We start from the raw sequence: 19,885 nt of genomic DNA, 5'->3' as shown, positions 1-19,885 counted from the left end.
TGTCCCCAGGGAAGAGATGTCACAAGTCTGTTCATTTACTGGAATACTATTATGTGGCTTTTCTGCAGACTTCTTTTCTGCAAGTTGTTTTGGCTTTTTTCTGTAACTGGATCTGAGTAACCTGGCAGTGCAGAGCCAGGCGCTGGGGGTCAGGACAGGGACACAGACACGTCCCCACACTGCTACCCGCCAGCCTAGGGCCTCAGCCCAGCTAGTTAGTCAGCTTTGGTCAAACTCTTCATCTGGGAAACAGTGTTAGGTTCTGGTTAAGTTTAGTTCTGAATATGATCATATCTATTTAATCATTTTTAAGGTTTTTCTAAAAATAGAGTCCTCTGTGCTTTTCTCAAGTTTTGGAGCCTACACTAGGCCTAGGACTGAAATAAAAGTCTAATTTCTGCCTCATTTTTCTTTACATTATATAATTCACGATGCTTGCTCATTTTTTTGGACAAATGGTAGGTTGGACTCAAGTTCAGCAGAGAGTCCACAATTACTCCTTGGCCATTTCCAGTTGATGCTGCGTGATACTCACCTGCGGACCAGCCATTCCCTTCCTTATCTTGGTCACCCACTGACTTCCAGATTGCTCCCTAAATCCAGCACCTTCAGGCACTTGGCGCATAGTGGGTCTCTATGCCAGGCATCCATGACAATGACCCATTTGATATTCTCACCTCCTGGCTCTAACTGCCACGTCCCCTCATGGAGTTAAAGTTACTGATAGAGTTGATCCCTTCCAAAATCTAGACTCCTGGAATCCCCATCTGATCACCATCATCTCACTTCCTCAACGCCCTCGCGTCAGAAGCTTCATTTCAGACTGTAGTAGACTTTAGACCTGTAGACCCTTCCCAGCTGCGGGGTCCAGAAGCTCCCATTTCTTCTTTACTTTATCCAGGTCCCATCCTTCCAACCACACTCCACATGCAGGTCTGCCCCCGTCGTTTCAGCGGCCTCACTGCTGGAGTGCTGCCTCTGCCCGTTGCCCCACCAGGACCCCCAGCTTGCTCTGTCTGCCATGCTGATGACTGGGCTTTGTGAAACAGATGAAAAGTTGATCTGATCTGAGTTACAACGGCTTGTCAGAGCTGGTTTTCTCACTTCATCCAGGCCCTCAGTGCTGCTTGGCCACTTCCTGATTGTCCTCACACAGTTTCCTTTCTTTCTGCCATAGTGGTTAGTCCAAAATGTCACCACTTTGCTCCAGCCCATTTCCTGGCCTGGGTTCCTTTCACTTCTAGTAGGTGACTTGCTTCCTCCTTCCCTGGGGGGGATGAAGGTTTCAGCTGACCTTCTTCTCCCTCCTGAACTCTCACTGCTCCCTTCCCTCCTGCTGGCTCCAAGGAAGGGCTGTTGTCACCTTCTCTTTAAGGCTGACTTCATCTACATCAGTTTCTTGGAAAGCATGGTAGACCTGAGGGCAGATCTGGGGCGGGATTCATCTTTGGATCCCTCCCAGTGCCTGGCTCAGAAAGTTGATACCTACTGTTGAACTAATTATTTGACACCGAAACAACGAAACTATGAAAACACGAAAAACCAAAGTTTGGCATTGTAAATATTTTGGCATTGTAAATATTTCTTATCTAGCACTCTTTTCATGGGCATATCTACAGAATGATGGGACATGTATACCCCAAACTTGTATTTTGGCCCTTTCTGTCAGTATTTCATCAACATGAGCACCAATTTTCAGGCATATTATCTTGACAGTTTATTTAAATATGACTGATGTGGAAGTTGAAAACTCTAAACATAATGTCTTGAGATGGCTCTCTCCCCAATCTGCTGATTCAAGAGTATAATTAATCCACCAAACCATAATCTCGACACTATTCACCTCTGAACACCTGGCTCTGGCTCCAGGTTGAGGCCCTGACTAGCACTTAGCCATCAGCAACCCCCGTCTTCCAAGCACTTCAGGTTTCTCAGCCATGAAATGATGGGATTCAACAAGAAGCTTCTAGTTCCTTTCTAAGAACTTTCTTAGGCTCCAAAGTTCTTTCTAAGGTTCCAAGTTTCCTTTTAGTTTTGAAATGTCATGAATCTATGAGACCGAGTGAACTGATTCCACTTTTAATGAATGATGCTAAGCTTTGTGAGCACTAGGAAACCATTTGTCATACTGAACAAATGGCTGTTTTCTTATTTCTTTACCCTACTTTGAATATTTTAGGCCAGTGCATTCAAAAGTCATATTAGTGAAGGAGGCAATGCTAAATTGTAATTTCTGCATTTTGAGAATGTACCTGAATACACCAAAGGTACACAGAAGAAACACTTGTCCCAGTGATAACACTGGAAAGCACCTCTCCAAGGGTCCCCTTGTTGAGTGTCCTCCCCTCTGTTCGCAATGGCGGAATTCTGCTGAATGAACCAGTGGAGCTGGCTGTGTCAACTTATTTAAACTGACATGTGTCATTGACGCTTGGTGCAAAAGGTGCCAGCACAGTAAACCAATAGGCAAAGCAAGGGCTCCACTAGATATTTCTGCAGCCAGGCAGTGGAGCTGCTGCGCACCAGACTCGTGCTTAACACGTATCCCAATTCAAAATCATGGAATTAATTATGAATCAAAGACTGCCTTCTTTCCCAGTACAATTTCAATCAAAGCCTTTGGCCAATGGGGAATTAATGCCTGTGGCATTATTTTCGCAGTAGCTTTCTCATGCCGATATTAGTTTTATTTAATGTGCACTTCACAGGGCAAAAGTTTCTGGTTCATGGCCTGGAAGGTGAGCTCCTCAAGGGCAGGGTACTTTGATTTACTCATCTTCCTGTCTCCAGAGCCTGGGGCAGTTGCCCAGTGGATGCTCAGGAGATGTTTGTTCAGTGGAAATGCATTTGGAGGTGGCTTCTGCCCCATACCTATGTTTGGTAGAGGAGTGGGCATTGACAAGAGTGTTGACAAGAGCTGGGGCTTGGATGTTGCAGAGGCGCCTGTGAGAAGATTGGGGTCATCTGTGTCTACTTCAACATTGATTCGGGGGTTCTGGGCAAGCCAGTTTGTTGAACTCAGATTGGTGCTACCATTAATCAGAGATTCTATTTCTTGCCTTTTGCTAGTTTGAGGGCCTGGGCCAAAAAAAAAAAAAAAAAAAAAAAAAAAATGATATGTGCATCTGTAAACTGGAATTCTTTGGGCTGGCTGGTCTATGAAGATGAGGTGTTTGCACAGCCAGATCCATGGGCTGTGGGGTGGCCTGCCCACTACTCCCTCCCAAGGAAATACTGCCCCAGAATGAGCCCTTCCACCCTAAGGGCTTGAATCTCTTTATCCGAGTGCTTATTTCAAAGCTGCCTCTCATGTTAAAATATAGCTAGACTTTGCTAATTGTAGAGCCCATTCTTTAGGTAATAAAAATGTGAGAGACAGAGGTTTGTGTGAGGAGCTGTTTGACTCCTTTAGCTAGATGTCCTTGGGGAGAAGCAAAGGCCTCAGGAGTCCCTGCTGGCACCGCACCCCCCCTGCCCCCACAGAAATGCCATGGAAGGGAGGCAGGAAGGAGCTAGCTGGCCAGAAAAGAGATAACTGGACGCAGCCTTTTCCTACCTTTGAGCTGAAATCACAGGCATTTCATGTGAGGACACAAACAGTGAGGGTGAGGCGCTTTCTTAGGACACCAGGATGTGTGCTTATTTCAGAGACTGGTGAGCGGTTGTTCCGAGTGTGAGGGGCGGGGGCCCTGGGAAGGTGGGAGATGGGTGGTCCCTGCCTGGGCAGCCCTGCATGAAGCGCTTGCGTTCAAGTCTTGGAAGAACCTACGGTAGTTTAATAAAACCTAATACTTCTGATGAGGCCAGCATCTTGGGTTCAGTTGCTGTTTTCTGATTGATATCTGGGCTTTTCTCCGGATATCTGCGAGAAAAAGAGGGCAGGTGTGGGTCTGTGATACCTCTGAGAGGGGAAGCAGCTTTTGTGGGATCCCTGCAAATTCAGATATTAGACCTGAAAGGAAGCACTTCCCTTTAAAGTTATCAACCTACTCATATATTGTAACTGGATCTTTCATCTGCAGGTGAAGCCAATGTGTGTGTGTGTTGCAGAACAGTTAAAAGTTGAAGTAACCAATAGCCGTTCAACAAAACAAGGTCTTTGATTGCCGGAAGACAACTGCATTACTTACCATTCTATTCCCAAAGGAAACAAATACAGAAGAACTTTAAACTGAAACAAGCCCCAACAAATCAAAACCCTTTGAACTGAGGTCTAGTTTTCCTTAGAATATTTAACACTCCTTCTCTTTGCTTATAGGCTGTGAGGCCATCTCTGTGTTATACTGTGGGGATCCAGCCATTAAGACCAGAAAAGGATTATTGCCTTCTTTGGTTTCTGTGGCCCTCACGAATCCTGTAGGGGAATGGCTGAGAACTAAAGCACCACCAGATGGATCTAGAGTAGATGCTTCTAATGACTCTATACACTCACGCCAGTAATGGAGGAAACTTTCATAGCTAGTCCCCCAGAGAAGCTGACTGATCCTTCCACACTGTGTTCGTGGGGATTGGGCTGGGGATGGGGAGCGAGTGAGCCGGGCTCGCGATAGGGCTGACCCCAAGCTGCTGTTGCAGATGGCACAGTGATGTCTACATCAGAATCGTGAGATGGCTGAGGAGAGCTACTGGTATTGGTCTTCTGGGCCTAGAGATAAGCCACTGCCACAAATGGGTCACAGAGACTCTAGCCTTGCCTACACAGTGGTAGGATAAGGGAAAGATTCCCCTCCAAAGGCTTATGATCTATACAAATTGAGGGCCGTATCCATGCAAGCAACTGTAGAACCTCTTAATTCTTGTGGTCGTGGGAAGGGCTTCATGGCCATCCCATGTAGAGCTCTGCATTGTCACTAATGCAGGGGATGACCACAGTTTCAGGGCCACTTGGCATTCTGCAGCCCAGCACAGCCTCAGACCTCTACCGTGAAACTGATGGCACAAAGTAGTTTTTATTGATATTCATAGCACTCTACTAGGGTCAATACCAAAGTCAGCTACTGACTGATATTTTGGGTGACATCCTAAAGCCACTGCCATGCCAGTGATTCTCGGGGCTTCTCAAACTGGGGTCTCCAGAACTTGGGAGAACGTGACACAACCAAGATTCCATGAAGGCATAAGGTCAGGGAGAATTTTCCTGATGGCCAGGCATTCAAATGTTTTATTTATTTATTTATTTATTTATTTTTGAGACAGAGTCTCACTTTTCTCTCCCAGGCTGGAGTGCAGTGGTGCAATCTTGGCTCACCACAACCTCTGCCTCCTGGCATCAAGCGATTCTCCTGCCTCAGCCTCCTGAGTAGCTGGGATTACAGGTGCACACCACCAAGCCCAGCTAATTTTGTACTTTCAGTAGAGACGGGGTTTCTCCATGTTGGTCAGGCTGGTCCTGAACTCCTGACCTCAGGTGATCTGCCTGCCTCGGCCTCCCAAAGTGCTGGGATTACAGCTGTGAGCCTCCATGCCCAGCCTACTTTTAGTTTTTAAACAAACACCAAAATGTTATGGAGTAGTCTACAAAATGCAAATGCAATTTTGAGATAAAAATGAACATTAGGAATGAATTTCCATGCTGCAGGCTTCTGGGGAGGGCCCTGTTCATTCTCTCTGCTGTTAGATAAACTTTGGTGAGAAGTTAGAAGAAAGTTTAGTTAAGTGATAGAGTGATTCAGCCCTTCTTCTGTGAAACAGACAACACAAACTCTTTGAAATGGAGTGGCCCCAGGATGGCTTAAAGAGTTTACTTTGTACCTGAGACAGTCCTGATGGATTTAGGGTACCACACTTGGGGGCACAGATGCCGGCAGCCTTGCACCAGCAACTGACAGCAACGTCCCTTGCTTGACTCCGTATCAAGTGGCATTTCCTGAGGCTTCCTGATTTGATGACACCCAGGATGTCAGGCAGGATCCTGGAAGACAGGAAGCCAGAGTCTCTGAAATACTGGATGCTTGCTGTGGGCAGCAGAAATCTCGAACTGAAGGTGGTGACGTTGTCTGGTTTGTTTTGAAAGTTAGCACAAATGCTTTTTTTTATAAAGGCTCTTTGGGCTTCCACGATCCATGACATTAGTAATTGGCATTGATGAGCTCAGGGGAGATCAAGGTCCTTTCTCTCTTTTTCTTTTCTCTTTTTCATCTTTCCCCCCCCTGCTTTTAAGATCTCTTCTCTTCTTCCAACCCCTGAAAATGCAGTAAGAGTTTACTGACTGCAGGGGTTGGCTGAGGGGCGCTCCTCTGGCGTCTCTGGAGGAAGCAGGGTGTTGCTGTCCTTAGTGTGCTGGCCAGATGCTTGACTCTTCATCAGGGATCTTTCCCAGAGCACTAGACACTTACACATTTAAGAGGAATAGTGCAATGAGCAGATCTTGATGGGACAGATGGTGCTGACGTCCCCTGACGGGCAGTCTGGTCCTTGGGAACTGTGCCAGCTTCTCTGTAAGTAGGGGATATGCACGTCTTGCCAGGGCATCCTGGTGCTGCCCACCACATCCTTCATCAGTGGGGTTTGGGAGGCACCAAGAGGACCTTCCCCTGGAGAAGGTGTGATGCTCGTGCCACACATGGCTACTGGTGACACCAACTCTGCAACCACCATGAGCTTCTCAACAAGAACTGCCATGGAGAGAGCTAGGGCTATCGATCTGACAGATGGGGTGCCAATTCTGGCTTCAGCTTCCTGCTGTCTGGTTTTGAGATGTTCCCTTAGCCTTTCTGAGCCTCACTTCTTTGGTTGGCAAATGGGCTGTGATTGGGTGATTTCAAGGATGGCTGCCAATTGTCCTTTCTCCTTATTGTTAACTAGCTGGGCCTAACCAAATATCACAGAAAACCAGTACATAGTTACACATATTGAGGCTGCTTATGGGAGAGAAAATATGGCATTAAAGAGGGACTTTGCAGTAAGTGTTGCAAATATTGGGTATGTAGAAGAAGAGTACTGTAAATTAATTCAAAGGTGTTTCAGGAGGCTTATGTGTCAGAACTTGCACAGGAAGAATGAGCCTGTGATGGATGCAGGCTGGGGAGGCATTTGCTGGAGCTGACCAAGTCTGGAGACGTCAGGCAGTACTGGGCCTGAGCATGAGCTGGGGTCAGGGAGTTCAGATGCAGAGTGTGGTCCACAAAGCTGATGTCCTGCCCCCATCCGGCTATCAGCAGCCGGCCTTCACTGCTCCCGGACACACATTCCCTCCCCTTTCCTTGCCCCTTCTTTCTTCTTCCTCTCAGGCTTCTCATCTCTTCCTTATCAAGCTTCTTCATCAGGAGTGTGCAGAAGGCCTGGTCCTGATGGAGGTGGGAGGCCAGGGTTTGTTTTCACCTGACCAGGTGCTTCTGGTGCACACTGAATTTTGAGCACCATGGCTGTGGTCTAAATGGCTGGACATCCCCTGACCCCCACCCCCGCGTGCAGACTGGTGTCCACAGTTATCCTGGAGGCTGGTGCTGGGGATGGTGGGGCAGCCGTCTGGGGTGAGGTGGGTATTTGGAGGCCCGTGAGCATGCAGGTCGGCTCTTTCAGGTCACGGGGATAAACACCAGGACCATCTTCGTGAAGCTGGTGGTCAGTGCACTGGGGTGTCAGATTGGTCAGTGGGACAAACCAGGTAAACTGCGGCTTTGCAAGGCTGTAGATGGAATGAAACCTCACATTCTGCTGGGAAGTGAGCATGTCCTGCCAGACGAGACCTGGGCCAAGAGAAAGCAGCCACCAGACAGCTGTGGTCATGCATTCTTTTACACCAATGAAGAGAGGGATTTCGAGTCACTGATAATTGCTAGATGTTGATGAAGATGATGAGTAACACTCCTCATCTGGCTATGGGCAACCTCAGATTTGAAAAGATTTTCAATGTAAAGGGTCCTTGGCAATAAGCCCTCTCTTTTGTTCACATTTGCTTCTTTGAAACACTTTTTTTAGTGCCCCTGTATGCAAGGCGTGGTGGTAACCTCTGTGATACATTCACAGCTCCCATTCTGAAGGGGGCTGCCCACTCAGGTAGTGAATCTAGTAAGCGAGGGATTTCATTTTTGTCAGGGCCACAAACACAACTAGTGTGCTTAATACAGCATATGTCAGGTATGGCACCGAACGTTTTACATGGTTATATTACAAAGCCCATATGCTGGGCACTATCTTACAGAAGAAACTGAAGATCAGAGAGAAGTCTAAGCCACATAGCCTGTAATAGATTCGATGCAGACTTTGACTTCAGAGCCTGTGACTTCAAGCCCAATTCAGAAGCTACCAAGTTTAACTAGCATAGAATGGGTAAAACATCATATTGAGTTTTAGATTTTTTTTCTTTGTAAAAAAAAAAAGATTTTGATTCTGTACAAGTTCAGAACATTTGTCAATTTGCAAAGCTGGTGGCACAAATCAGGAGAAGTATTTGAATCCTGTCTGGTTTCTGAGGTCTGCTGCAATCTGGATGGTAATTTTTTCACCCAGGGGACATGCCAAGTGGGTGACATATAATCAGTTGCCGTAGGTCTTCTGTTATCAGCCAGTTCTGAGTGCAATTCACCTGATTACGTTGTACCAAGAGCAGTTGAGGGAATGTGTCCAGCCAAGTCTGAAGTACACTCAACGCTGGTAGATGTGAGTTCCATCACCCTTGGCAGTTGTGACTTCCTGTTTTCAAGATAAAAGACTTACAAAGATTTATTAGAGAATTTTAGAAGGCTTTGGTGAGGCTATCACATACAGCCCAGAGAAAACACTTAAATAATTTAATTGCAAATGAATTTGAACCATATGGCTAGTTTTCTTAATATGCACATCAGTTTAAAAGAGGATTACCAGATGATCTATAAAAGATGTTTGATGGTATATATAACCCAGAGTATTAAAGAAAGGAAATTTTCAAAATACTTGAAAAAAATGGAATTGGTTTTTCTAAACCCAAAGATTTGAAAGAGAGACAATTGTGTTTAGAGGGAGGACATTCTCACTTCACTCTGGTTATTATGGAGACAGCGAGCTCCGTGTTGTCTAGGGAACAGTTCTTCCCGGGCGGTCTTTGGTGATAGTCCTTCTCTTGTCCATTTGGTACCTGCTGAGAATACTGTTTGTTATATGTAATGCCTACTGGGCAAGGCAGTTGTGTGTTAATACTCTGAAGGGAGCCTGTTGACTCAAAACCCTTGCTTCACATTAATTAGAAGCGGTTGGGAGGTTGGTGGGATGGCCCATGGGGTAAGGGGGAGCTTAAATGAAAGGGGCACCATGGAAAGGGGATGAAACTGGGAATCAGAATGGTTGAACTCAGGTCCCTGCCTGGCCCTAAACAGCTACGTGACTGTCTGTCAGCTACTACTTCCCCTCTGTGAACCACAGTTTTCTCATGGGGGTGATGACTCTATCCTACTTACCTTGGAGCTATTGTAAGGACAACTAGATGAACTATGTGAGAGCTTGCTGCAGAGCGAAACATTTCATAAAACAGGGGGATTGCAAGAGCCAGCCTTGGCCCTGTCCCCAAAGCTGTTCAGTGGGCCTGGTCTCCTTCTAGGATGGACAGCAAAGCCAGAGCCTGGAAGGGGGAAGTGTGTGCAGTGAGCAGGAAGCTGTTGTCCCTGCTGTTGGGGTGTGTGGCTCATGTTTAGTGAACCTGGCATTGTGCAGGACAGAGCCACCGGCAGACACTGCAGGCAACGAGCTTGTGCCATCTGTGACCAGGCTCCTTGTCCTTGGAACTTCACTCCTGACTCCTCAGGGACCCCGCCCCTCAGGAAATTTCAAAGACCTTTTAAACATTTTTTATTGCAGCTTATGACTGTTGAGTGTCAGGGATTGCTGAGTCAGAATCGGTTTGTCCTGGAGCAGAGACCTACCATCCTCCCCAAGGCCCAGCAGGGACAGTGTAACCCCCAGGAGCGGTTTCCATCCCCAGACACACGGCTGGGAAGGTCTCAGGACTGCAGCAGAGCTCAGGGCAGAGGATGCTGTGTCTGCTCAATGATTCATGTTTCAGCTGACTCACATAAGACCTGTGTGTGTGTTCTCAGTAGATCTGCTCATTTTACTGGATTATACTTCTGGACTGAAAACAAAAAAACTTTAAAACAATTATGACTTTGATTATTAGGGAAAGTATTTGTTGAACACGACATGGTGTTGTCTTAGTAGCCTGTAGGAATGGGGTGCCCAGTGACTGGCTGGGTAACTCCAGCTAATCTACAAGTGGATATTCCAATTCAGGATGTTGGAACCAGGTGTCTGCCATTTCAGCATCTCCAAAGGCTATTGATTTATGTGTTCTTGAAGAGTATGCTAAATCGTGATATTAGATTTTGTTTTTATGTCTTAGTGTTGATATGTTAGCCTAGCTGGGAATTTTCCAGTCTAATAAAATTAGTCAGAATTGGTGATGGGGTTAATGTATATACGGAGGAAGAATGCTTGGGAAGTAACTGCCTTACACAATTAAAGAGGTGCTCTTTAGCCTAACTGGATCCCCAAATGAGGGCTTACAATGTGATTAGCGGCATATTCTAAAAGAGGGCAAGGTGGTAGTCACATGATCCCTAACCCTTGTTTCCAAACATACCAGCTCTTACTTGGTATACAAGCAACATTTTAAACACTAAGTATTGACCACCAGAATGCCCTGCTTTGGGAAAGTTCACAGTGAGAACGTTTCTTGAGATTGATTGGCTTAGCAAGAGGATTTCTCAAAATTGGTTAATGTAGCAAGAAAAAAGAAACAACAGACACAGAGGATAGCAGCGATGGTGTAGCATGACCAGGCTTTGTCTGGAGGAGCAAGACTTAGACATGGAACAAAAATTAGGGCCAAAATAGAAATCAGTTAATGATTCATTGTAGAGTCAAGGAAAGCCCATCTTTTCTACATTACAGTGAAAAAGCTTTCTGGAGGAGAGTTATAAATAGCACATAATGTCTCTCTGCTATATTTTTATACTGACCTTTAGCTCTTGCCAGAGAATATATAATTTTGGCCTAACGGGGACAAAAGGAAATAGATAAAAAGGGACACTGTAAAACATTCAAGATTTCTGGCGGGCAGTCTCACAACATGGAATGTTTTAATTTCTTGAGACCTTTTGGTATGAAACGTGGGGCGGAATATGTGGATAGAGTATTGATACTGTTGGGGGAAAAATGTCCTTACTAGAATTAGTTACCAAGAAACGTATGTTTGATGCTCAGCAGCTAATTGTTGAGGCTCAGTGTCTGGAAACCTTATGTGCATGATGGCAAACTCTAAGTGGTCTACCGTCTAACCACTTTTGTGTCCTGCCCTCTTTAAGAAAAGGAAGTGCCCAACAAGCCCTTGCGTGTGCGTGTCCGGTCCTCAGATGACAGGCTGTCCGTTGCATGGAAGGCACCACGCCTGTCTGGAGCCAAGAGTCCACGCAGATCACGGGGTTTTCTCCTGGGCTACGGGGAGAGTGGCCGGAAGATGAATTATGTTCCACTGACGAGAGATGAGCGGACACACGAAATTAAAAAGCTAGGTGAGTTTCATATTCATTGGTATTCAATGTTTCCATGGTCTTCAGGATCATTTCAATATTGAGAAGCTCATTCATGACAGAGCATTGTATTTTAGTTGTAATGTCCACTTGCCAGGTGCTGCAATGATTTGAATCTCTACTGTTTCTTCCATCTCCATCCTGGACGCCATCATTTTAACCTTTTGTTAATGGTAGCCCCAGGCTGCCTTCCTAGTGCCTGTCAGTTGCTTCCTGATCCGACAGCACAGACTCGAGTCAGGCCATTTTCCTGGACTTGAGTCTAATCTTGTCATCTTGGCTGTTTTTGTCATTTTGTTATTTGAAGCTTTGTTTTAGAATCCTAGGACACTGGGCCTTGGGTCCCATTAAGATGAGACATGGTAGCCGAGTGAAACTGCAAGTCAGGCTGTATTAGTCAGGGTGCTCTAGAGGGACAGAACTAATGGACTATGTGTGTGTGTGTGTGTGTGTGTGTGTGTAGCATCTATATACACACAAACATACACACACATATATATATAAAGGGGAGTTTATTAAGTATTAGCTCACACAATCACAAGGTCCCACAATAGGTCATCTGCAGGCTGAGGAGCAAGAAGAGCCAGTCCAGGTTCCAAAACTGAAGAACTTGGAGTCTGATGTTTGAGGGCAGGAAGCATCCAGCACAGGAGAAGGATGTAGGCTGGGAGGCTAGGCCAGTCTCTCTTTTCATATTTGTCTGCCTGTTTATATTCTAGCTGAGCTGGCAGTTGATCAGATTGTTCCCACCCAGATTGAGGGTGGGTCTGCTTTTCCCAGCCCACTGACTCAAATGTTAATCTCCTTTGGCCACACCCTCACAGACACACCCAGGATCAATACTTTGTATCTTTTTTTTTGGAGACGGAGTCTTGCTCTGTCGCCCAGGCTGGAGTACAGTGGCATAATCTTTGCTCACTGCAACCTCCGCCTCCTGGGTTCAGGCGATTCTCCTGCCTCAGCCTCCCGAGCTGCTAGGATTACAAGCACGTGCCACCACACCCAGCTGATTTTTGTATTTTTAGTAGACATGGGGTTTCACCATGTTGGCCAGGCTGGTCTCGAACTCCTGAATTCAGATTATCCACCCACATCAGCCTCCCAAAGTGTTGGGATTGCAGGCATAAGCCACCACGCCTGGCCAATACTTTGTATCCTTTAATCCAATGAAGTTGACACTCAGTATTAACTATCACTCAGGCCATCCTCCCTTTTGTCCACCCCTTACTGGGTAAAGGAAGCACTGGCCAGGGAATGCTGATGGGAACCTTTGTTGTGACGGGGAGAGATTATGTGCTTGTTCTAGCCTGGAGGGAGAGTCCTGATCTTTGCAGGCCTTATTCATCCATAAGCCTGGATAGCGGCTATAGGCTTGGCTCTGTGAGGGGCAGGGCTTATCGACTTATTCCTCAGGCCTGATGCTTCCTGCCTGTGGAGACAGTGCCCAGAGCTGTCTCACCCCTGCTTCCTGCTTCTCTCATTGGTGCCTTGGAAGAAGCGTGGGGTAAGCATGGCTGGGCCCTTCATCTCTGCCCCTGTGGGGAAGCCAGGCCACAGAGAGCACACGCAGGGCCCAGGGCTGCTTGAGCGGAGAGCCTAATTCTGGGTTCCGTGTAAAGCATACTTGCCCCATGTTCCCCAGCTTGCTTTTTACCACTGTCATAAGGTTTTCAGCCCCCACAAATGACTATTCTGGCATTTCCTATCAGTTCAGTACTCAAGCAAGGGAAAGGATGTGATTTATTGGGCCTTCTGGAAGACTCATGCAAGACCTAGGCTTCTCTTCCCTTACCTGGAGGGGCCTCTTCCCCTACCTATAGGGGCCTCTCCCCTTAACTATAGTGGCCTCTTCCCTTACCTGGAGGGGCCTCGTCCCTTACCTGGAGGGGCCTCTTCCCTTACCTGGAGGAGCCGCTTCTGTTACCTGGAGGGGTCTCTTCCCTTGCTTATAAGCAGGCGTCTCAGCTTCCTGCCCTGTGGTGTGGAGGCTGGAGGTGGGAGCGGTGGGGGAAGGTGTGTGTGCTATGCCGGGAGGTGATGCTGAGAAGGCAGCCTGGCAACCATTGCTTGGGGCCTCTTAGTCTTAAAAGGTAAAATCCCTCAGACAAGGAGAGGGATGAGCAGACAGTGAGACTGAGACGGGCGAGACCAGACAAGGGCGTGGTAAGGGAGGAGAGGGGAGAGTTGCCTAGCAGGAGAGCTGCCGGCCTGCACAGACAGAAACGGTGCTCAGGAAACAGCCGAGGTGGGCAGCAGCTGCGTGGAAACAGAGCACTGGCTTGGACGGAAGCCTGGCGAGACCACACTCCTAGGCGCTCTGAGATCGCCTAACTCTGCAGAAGGTACAACCATGCATTTAGGAGCCTGGATAAGCAGCTCTGTGCTCTTCAGGACCTCTGAGGCCAGCTTCCTGGGTCCAGGTAAGCTGGCTCAACTTTGGTGATGCAGGCCAAATTCTACTCCACATGTCAGCAGTTTGGATTTGATCTGGCGGAGACATTGGGTGGATGGTCACATCAGATCCCTTCCCTGATACAGCCCAGGATGTCCCTATTCTGTTTGTAGCTGTTCAGCCACCTGCTGAAGACTGTCTTGGACGAACTCTGCTGCCTGGCGGGTGTTCCAAGTACAGGCGGGCTGGGTGTTCCAGGCACGGGCTGGCCGCATGGAGTTTTGTGCCTTTGCGTGATCTCCACTTGGTAGCATAGGCAGCTGAGAGAGCCAGGCACAGCGTCAAAGCCAGCCCAGAGTACGGACTCCAGACCTATTCAAACACAAAGGAGACCAGCCACCCCTCTGCTGCAGCAGCATGTGAAATGTCAAGGGAATGCAGGAAGCAAAAGGAGAAACTCACACATGAAATGTCAAGGGAATGCAGGAAGCAAAAGGAGAAACTCAAGCTGGATGTCCTTTGCCAAGCGTGACTTTAGTATTAGCAGCAAGAGCTCGAATTAGAGACTCCACCCCCTGATGCCACAGAATACTTTGTATACCCTTCAGTCATTCCTTCCTGAGCCACCCTACACAGGTAAGCTGGCTCTACTTTGGTGATGCGGGTCAAATTCTGCCCGGCATATCAGCAGGAGAATAGAGTTCCTGTTTTTGCATCTCCGCTGCTGCAGGGGAGCTTTGTTTCAACGGACAGCTCGCTTTGTTCTGAGCCTTTTGGGAACGGCGCACACTAAAGTGTCACTTAGCATCGACAGGTTTTTCAACTGACTGGATCTGTTGTTGTTGTCGTTTTTATTTCTTCAGTAGTGAACTACTGGCTCACCTGAACATGGTGGAAGGATGTTTTTTGCTGCCTGAACATGAGCAAATATTGGATCTGAGATTGGGGTGGGTTCTGGTCCCCACCTGGGTGGACAGGACAGCCTCTTGGGCTTCTGGTCAAATGAGTTAGCTCTTAAATTTTCACACATAAAAAGCACTGGACTTGCTACCGTGAATGATGTAAGAGGTCACTGTGAGGAGGAGGGCTCCTGGAAGCTTGCCCCATCATGGGGAAAAGGTGGTGCAGGATGGGGCTGAAGTGGATTTTCCTCAAGTTGTTGGAATGGACCTGCCATGTCAAGGGAAGCCTGTCTACCCACTTATCCTGCATGGGATTTTCAAACTGTTTATACCAGAGAGACCACAGAACCCTTGGTACTACAGAGAGTGGTCACATGCTAAGGAACCTTGAGGGGTGGGCCTTATGTCCTGCAGCGGAGAGCCGCTCTCCGAGCCACTCTCTGTCACTAAACACATCTTACTGGGCATCTCGTGCATCAGACGCGATCCCAGGGAGGCCCCAGTGTTGAACTGACTGTCAAAGGAGGCCCCACAGAGAAGGTGGCATTTGGGCAAAGACTTGCAGCTGGAGGGGCCGTGGAACTGTCAGGGGAGAGGACGCTGCAGGATGGGGAGCTGAGAGGGAGCAAGGGACTTCCTTCTACAAGTCACCAAGGAGCTGTGGGAGTCATGGAGGGCATTTTTGCCACGTCCATTACACACTTGAGGTCGGGAAGTGGGCAGATGTGGTGGCACTGACTGGGGGTTCCTGGGGTCGCTGGGCTGATGACGTTGGGGCCATTTTGGGAATTTCATTTCCTCTCTTTTTTTTCGTGACAGGGTTTCACTTTGTCACCCAGGCTGGAGTGCAGTGGCGCAATCTCGGTTCACTGCAACCTCCACCTCCCAGGTTTAAGTGATTCTCCTGCCTCACCCTCCCAAGTATTTAGGACTACAGGCACCTGCCACCATCTCCAGCTAATTTCTGTATGTTTTAGTAGAGGCGGGGTTTCACCATGTTGGCCAGGTTGGCCTTGAACTCCTGACCTCAGATGATCAACCCACCTTGGCCTCCCAAAATGCTGGGGACTGCAGGCATAAGCCACCTCATCTGGCCCATTTCCCCTCTTTATTCAGTAATCAGGGGCACAGAAAGAGGTCATCTTGACACCATTGTATGTTCATCGTATCTCTATGAGGAAGAGACAGCTTGCTGGGTGTCCGTGGCCTGTTCAGCTCTGCGCCCGCCCCTCCTCTGCAGTAATTGAGAGTCAGGCTTTGGTGCCTGCAGACCTGGGTGGGCCTGTTATCCTTGTCTGTGAAGTGAAGACAACAACAGTAGCTTCTGCGCGGGGCTTTGTTAAGACTCAATGAAGAAGTGCACGTGAGACGCTTAGCACAGAGGAGAGCTGTCATTGTGTTTACTGCAGAGTAAAACTTTTTCTTAATGATAACTTTGGGCCAAGATTAGTTTCAAGAGTGCAGCAAATCATGAAATCTGGGCATTAAAAACAAATCTCAGAACTTTAAGAAATACATTGAAGGCACATACAAATTTCAGTTGTGGGAAATTATTCATTTCTTGGTGGTTCTTGAGAAATGATGGGACACTGCTTTCCCTGTTTAGTTACTTACATGTGTCCCTGGACTGTGAGGTTGAATGGCTATTTTTGTTTATTTGTTTGTTTACTTCTGGCGAGATTTCGTCGTCAATAGCACCGAGTAACGAACAGATCTGAAGTGACTCCTCCGTATAGAAGCTTAGTTTGATGTTCTGTGTATTCAAGTGTTACAAACTATTTCCTCCCTTTTATAAAACACACATTTAAAAATCTTCTGGTAGAATAAGAGGTGAATGCTGAGTGCCTCCGTATAAATAATTTACTCATTTATGGCTAGAGTATCACCCGCGTTCTCTCTGTAGAGAGCAGGCTGTCAAATATCCTCTTCCCTTGAAACCTCTGATTCTTCTACAGCAGCTCACTCTCCATAAACAGTCCCTCTGTGTGAGAATTTTGAACACAAGTCTCCTTTCCTGTTTAGCACAACATGCCTGTAAAGACAAGAGAGCCATTTCCTGCTGCCATCTGAACATGTGCAGTGCCTGAAGGAGAGAGTGCGTGCTCTCAGCTCCCCTTAGGATCTTAGTGTCACCTCCGTTAACTGACCTAGGTCCTACCTGATATTATAACTATCAGTACTAGATATAGGCCAGATTGCCACATTTTTATTCTTGAAATGATTAAAGCTGCAACAGGAGCCTTGGTCAGAGAGTCTGGAGTGAGGTATTAGCAATTTTGGATTCAGGATAGATTATGAGTTATTAAATGTGTGACCCCGGGCAAGTCACTCAATTGTTAGAGCTTTATGTCCTTATTTATAAGATAAGAAGGTCAAATAAAAAATAAAAAAGGTTTTACCTAGGTCTCAGACTTTATGATTCCATACTAATTGAGAGGACAAGTTTTGTTTCATCACTGCATTTTTTTTTTCTCCAACTACAATGGCCCCTGGTATACACAGCGATTGGTTCCAGCATTCCCTGAGTATACCCCAATCCCTGCAGACTCAAGACCCTGCAGAATCCACATACAGCAAAGGCTGGCCCTCCCTATGCTCGGGTTTGGCATCTCTGGAATACAATCCTATCTGCATCTGGTTGAAAAGAATCCATGTATAACGTGGATCTGCACAGTTCAAATCTGTGTTGTTCAAGGACCAACTGTTCAATTTTCAAGTTCTGGTTTCGTTGCATGCTAGTGGGATCCCTCAGAGGGTGGGGGCAAGAACTGACTGAGAGAACCATCCAGAAATAAGGGGTACATTGAAAGGCTTCCATGTGCGTTAGTAAATCTTCAGAGACTCTGTTTTGAGGATTTGAGCTTTGAAGGGCACAGCATTCCACAGGGAAAGAAAGACCTGGGCTACTCATGTTGCACATTGGCTATTCTTTTCTTCTTTCTTTCTGGTAACAGATTAAAAACACAGTAACCCCCTCTTACCAATTCTGGAAGTAGAAAGAAATTGGGGGAATTATGTGGGTAAACGTGTTATTCTTTTTTAAAGCATTTATCTCTTTCTGATGGGTTTGTTTTGTTTTTGTTTATCTCTTTTTGATGCTGATGAGGTAGAAACCTATTTTTCAGGAATTACTGGTAAAAATCGGTTCCCCATTTTCTAATATAATAGTGTTCTTTTTGAGTTTAATTCCTGCAGTTCTTGGGCTCGCCCTTCGTTGTCCTCAAGAAGTGAAAATGCCCCCAGAAAGAGAAAATGGAAAAAGGGGAAGGGGAGGAGGAATGCAGAACCCCCTCCACCCCCAGGGGCTGTGTGTTTCTGAGAAATCCAAACTAGAATCTCATCCCTCACTCCCTGGTCCACAGCCTCAGAGTCCGTGTATGTCGTCTCCCTGCAGTCCATGAACTCCCAGGGCCGGAGCCAACCAGTCTACAGGGCTGCCCTAACAAAGCGAAAGATCTCAGGTATGTTTCTAAGGATGCATTTGGTCAAACCATAGTCTGGTATGAACGCTATGTTGTTTCCAAATGATGCTGGCTGAATGATAAATTACATGAATTTTACTGAGGCTAAAAGAAATAACAGGGCAAACGTGGTCACATTTTGGGTGTAAGTGTGCTGCTTTTATATGCAAAGGATAGAGTGCTTTTGTGATGGAATACATTTCACTGTTTATTTTGAACCACTTCACTGTGCAGTAGATTTGCTGTGATAGGAGCAGCCAAGCGTTCATTCCAGTAAAGGTGCAGTCTGGCTCAAGCCTAAATTGCCTTGGGTGATGCACTGAACGACAAGAGAGAGAAAGAAGATCAGGCAGGAGGTGGTGCATGCAAGATAAGCACACACATAGTATTTCAGCTATATCTGCATTAAAATGACATTGAGAATCCTCAGAAAAAGCATCATAGGGGTTTGCTGAGAGCCTGATCACTGTCCACATGGTTACATTTCCCACGTCCTTTCAGAGACATTTTCTATATTCCTGATACATTAACAAATGACAGGTACCTTTTCTGGACCACATATCTTAATTTAAAGAGGCAATCTGCAATATGATTATTTTCATGAGTTCACAACAAAAAATCAAAGTTATACTTTTTTACACTGTATGAAGTTCCACAAATACGATGTTTCACTCTTACTATTGATGACTTGCTGCCATAGGATAAGTCCCTATATCACTTTTCTAGAAGGCTATTTTCACCTTCCCCTGCTGGTGGTAAAATCCACATCCTCTTGAAATATGGTTCCTGAAAAGTGAAAAGAAAAAATGAAACAAAAAACTAAAACAAACAAAAAAACCCCAAGAGACTACAGAGTAATATTGAAGATGTCTTGTGAGTCTTTTGAACTGAGACTATAAGCTTTGTGGCTGTGATATGTTCTATTGATAACAAAGATAAATCTCTGTAAGAAATTGGCAAACTGACTTCTGGTTCATATCTGAACACGTTTTAAACTGTCTTGGACTCATACCTTCTAAAATGTGAGGGCATCAAACCCAATGTGAATCTTCCACTTGTTTGAACCAGAATTTTCATTTCATGCCATGGTCGTCAAGGAAATGTGAGTAGAGTTTTCCTTCTCCTAAACTTTTGCTTTCCATAAAAATGTTATTATTTTCCAGAAACTTAACAGTGTTTATTGAGAAAGCATTGAGTTACTTGGACCATCTTTCACCCAGGCAAAGCATCCCCTTTGTACTGTTTTATATGTCGATTGGGTTGGGCAGCTTTTAAAGTGAAATGCTTATGTCTTTCTTTCTTTTTTCTTTTTTGTTTTTGTTTGTCTTTGAGACGGAGTTTTTGCTCTGTCACCCAGGCTGGAGTGCAGTAGAGCCATCTTGGCTCACTGCAAGCTCTGCCTTCTGGGTTCACACCATTCTCCTGCCTCAGCCTCCCGAGTAGCTGGGACTACAGCTGCCTGCTACGCCAGGCTAATTTTTTTGTATTTTTTAGTAGAGACAGGGTTTCACCATGTTAGCCAGGATGGTCTCGATCTCCTGACCTTGTGATCCGCCCACCTTGGCCTCCCAAAGTGCTGGGATTACAGGCGTGAGCCACCACGCCTGGCCAAAATGCTCATTTCTTAGC

At 46.4% G+C, this 19,885-nt stretch overlaps 1 protein-coding gene across 4 annotated transcripts in view; it reads left to right on the top strand.

The window, feature by feature from the left end:
- The window catches only part of FNDC1 (fibronectin type III domain containing 1), a 102,675-nt gene that overhangs the window by 34,255 nt on the left and 48,535 nt on the right, over window positions 1-19,885 (top strand). For all 4 annotated transcript variants that reach the window (XM_077999228.1, XM_028847010.2, XM_015137625.3 and 1 more), the window contains 2 exons: window positions 11,277-11,483; window positions 18,158-18,256. In XM_077999228.1, the coding sequence (XP_077855354.1) occupies window positions 11,277-11,483; window positions 18,158-18,256 (306 nt within the window). The remainder of the gene's footprint in view (window positions 1-11,276; window positions 11,484-18,157; window positions 18,257-19,885) is intronic.

This window comes from Macaca mulatta, chromosome 4, assembly GCF_049350105.2.
Source record: "Macaca mulatta isolate MMU2019108-1 chromosome 4, T2T-MMU8v2.0, whole genome shotgun sequence".
NCBI lineage: Eukaryota > Metazoa > Chordata > Mammalia > Primates > Cercopithecidae > Macaca > Macaca mulatta.
The sequence above is the reverse complement of the archived record's forward strand: the minus strand, read 5'-3'. Positions and strand labels throughout refer to the sequence as shown.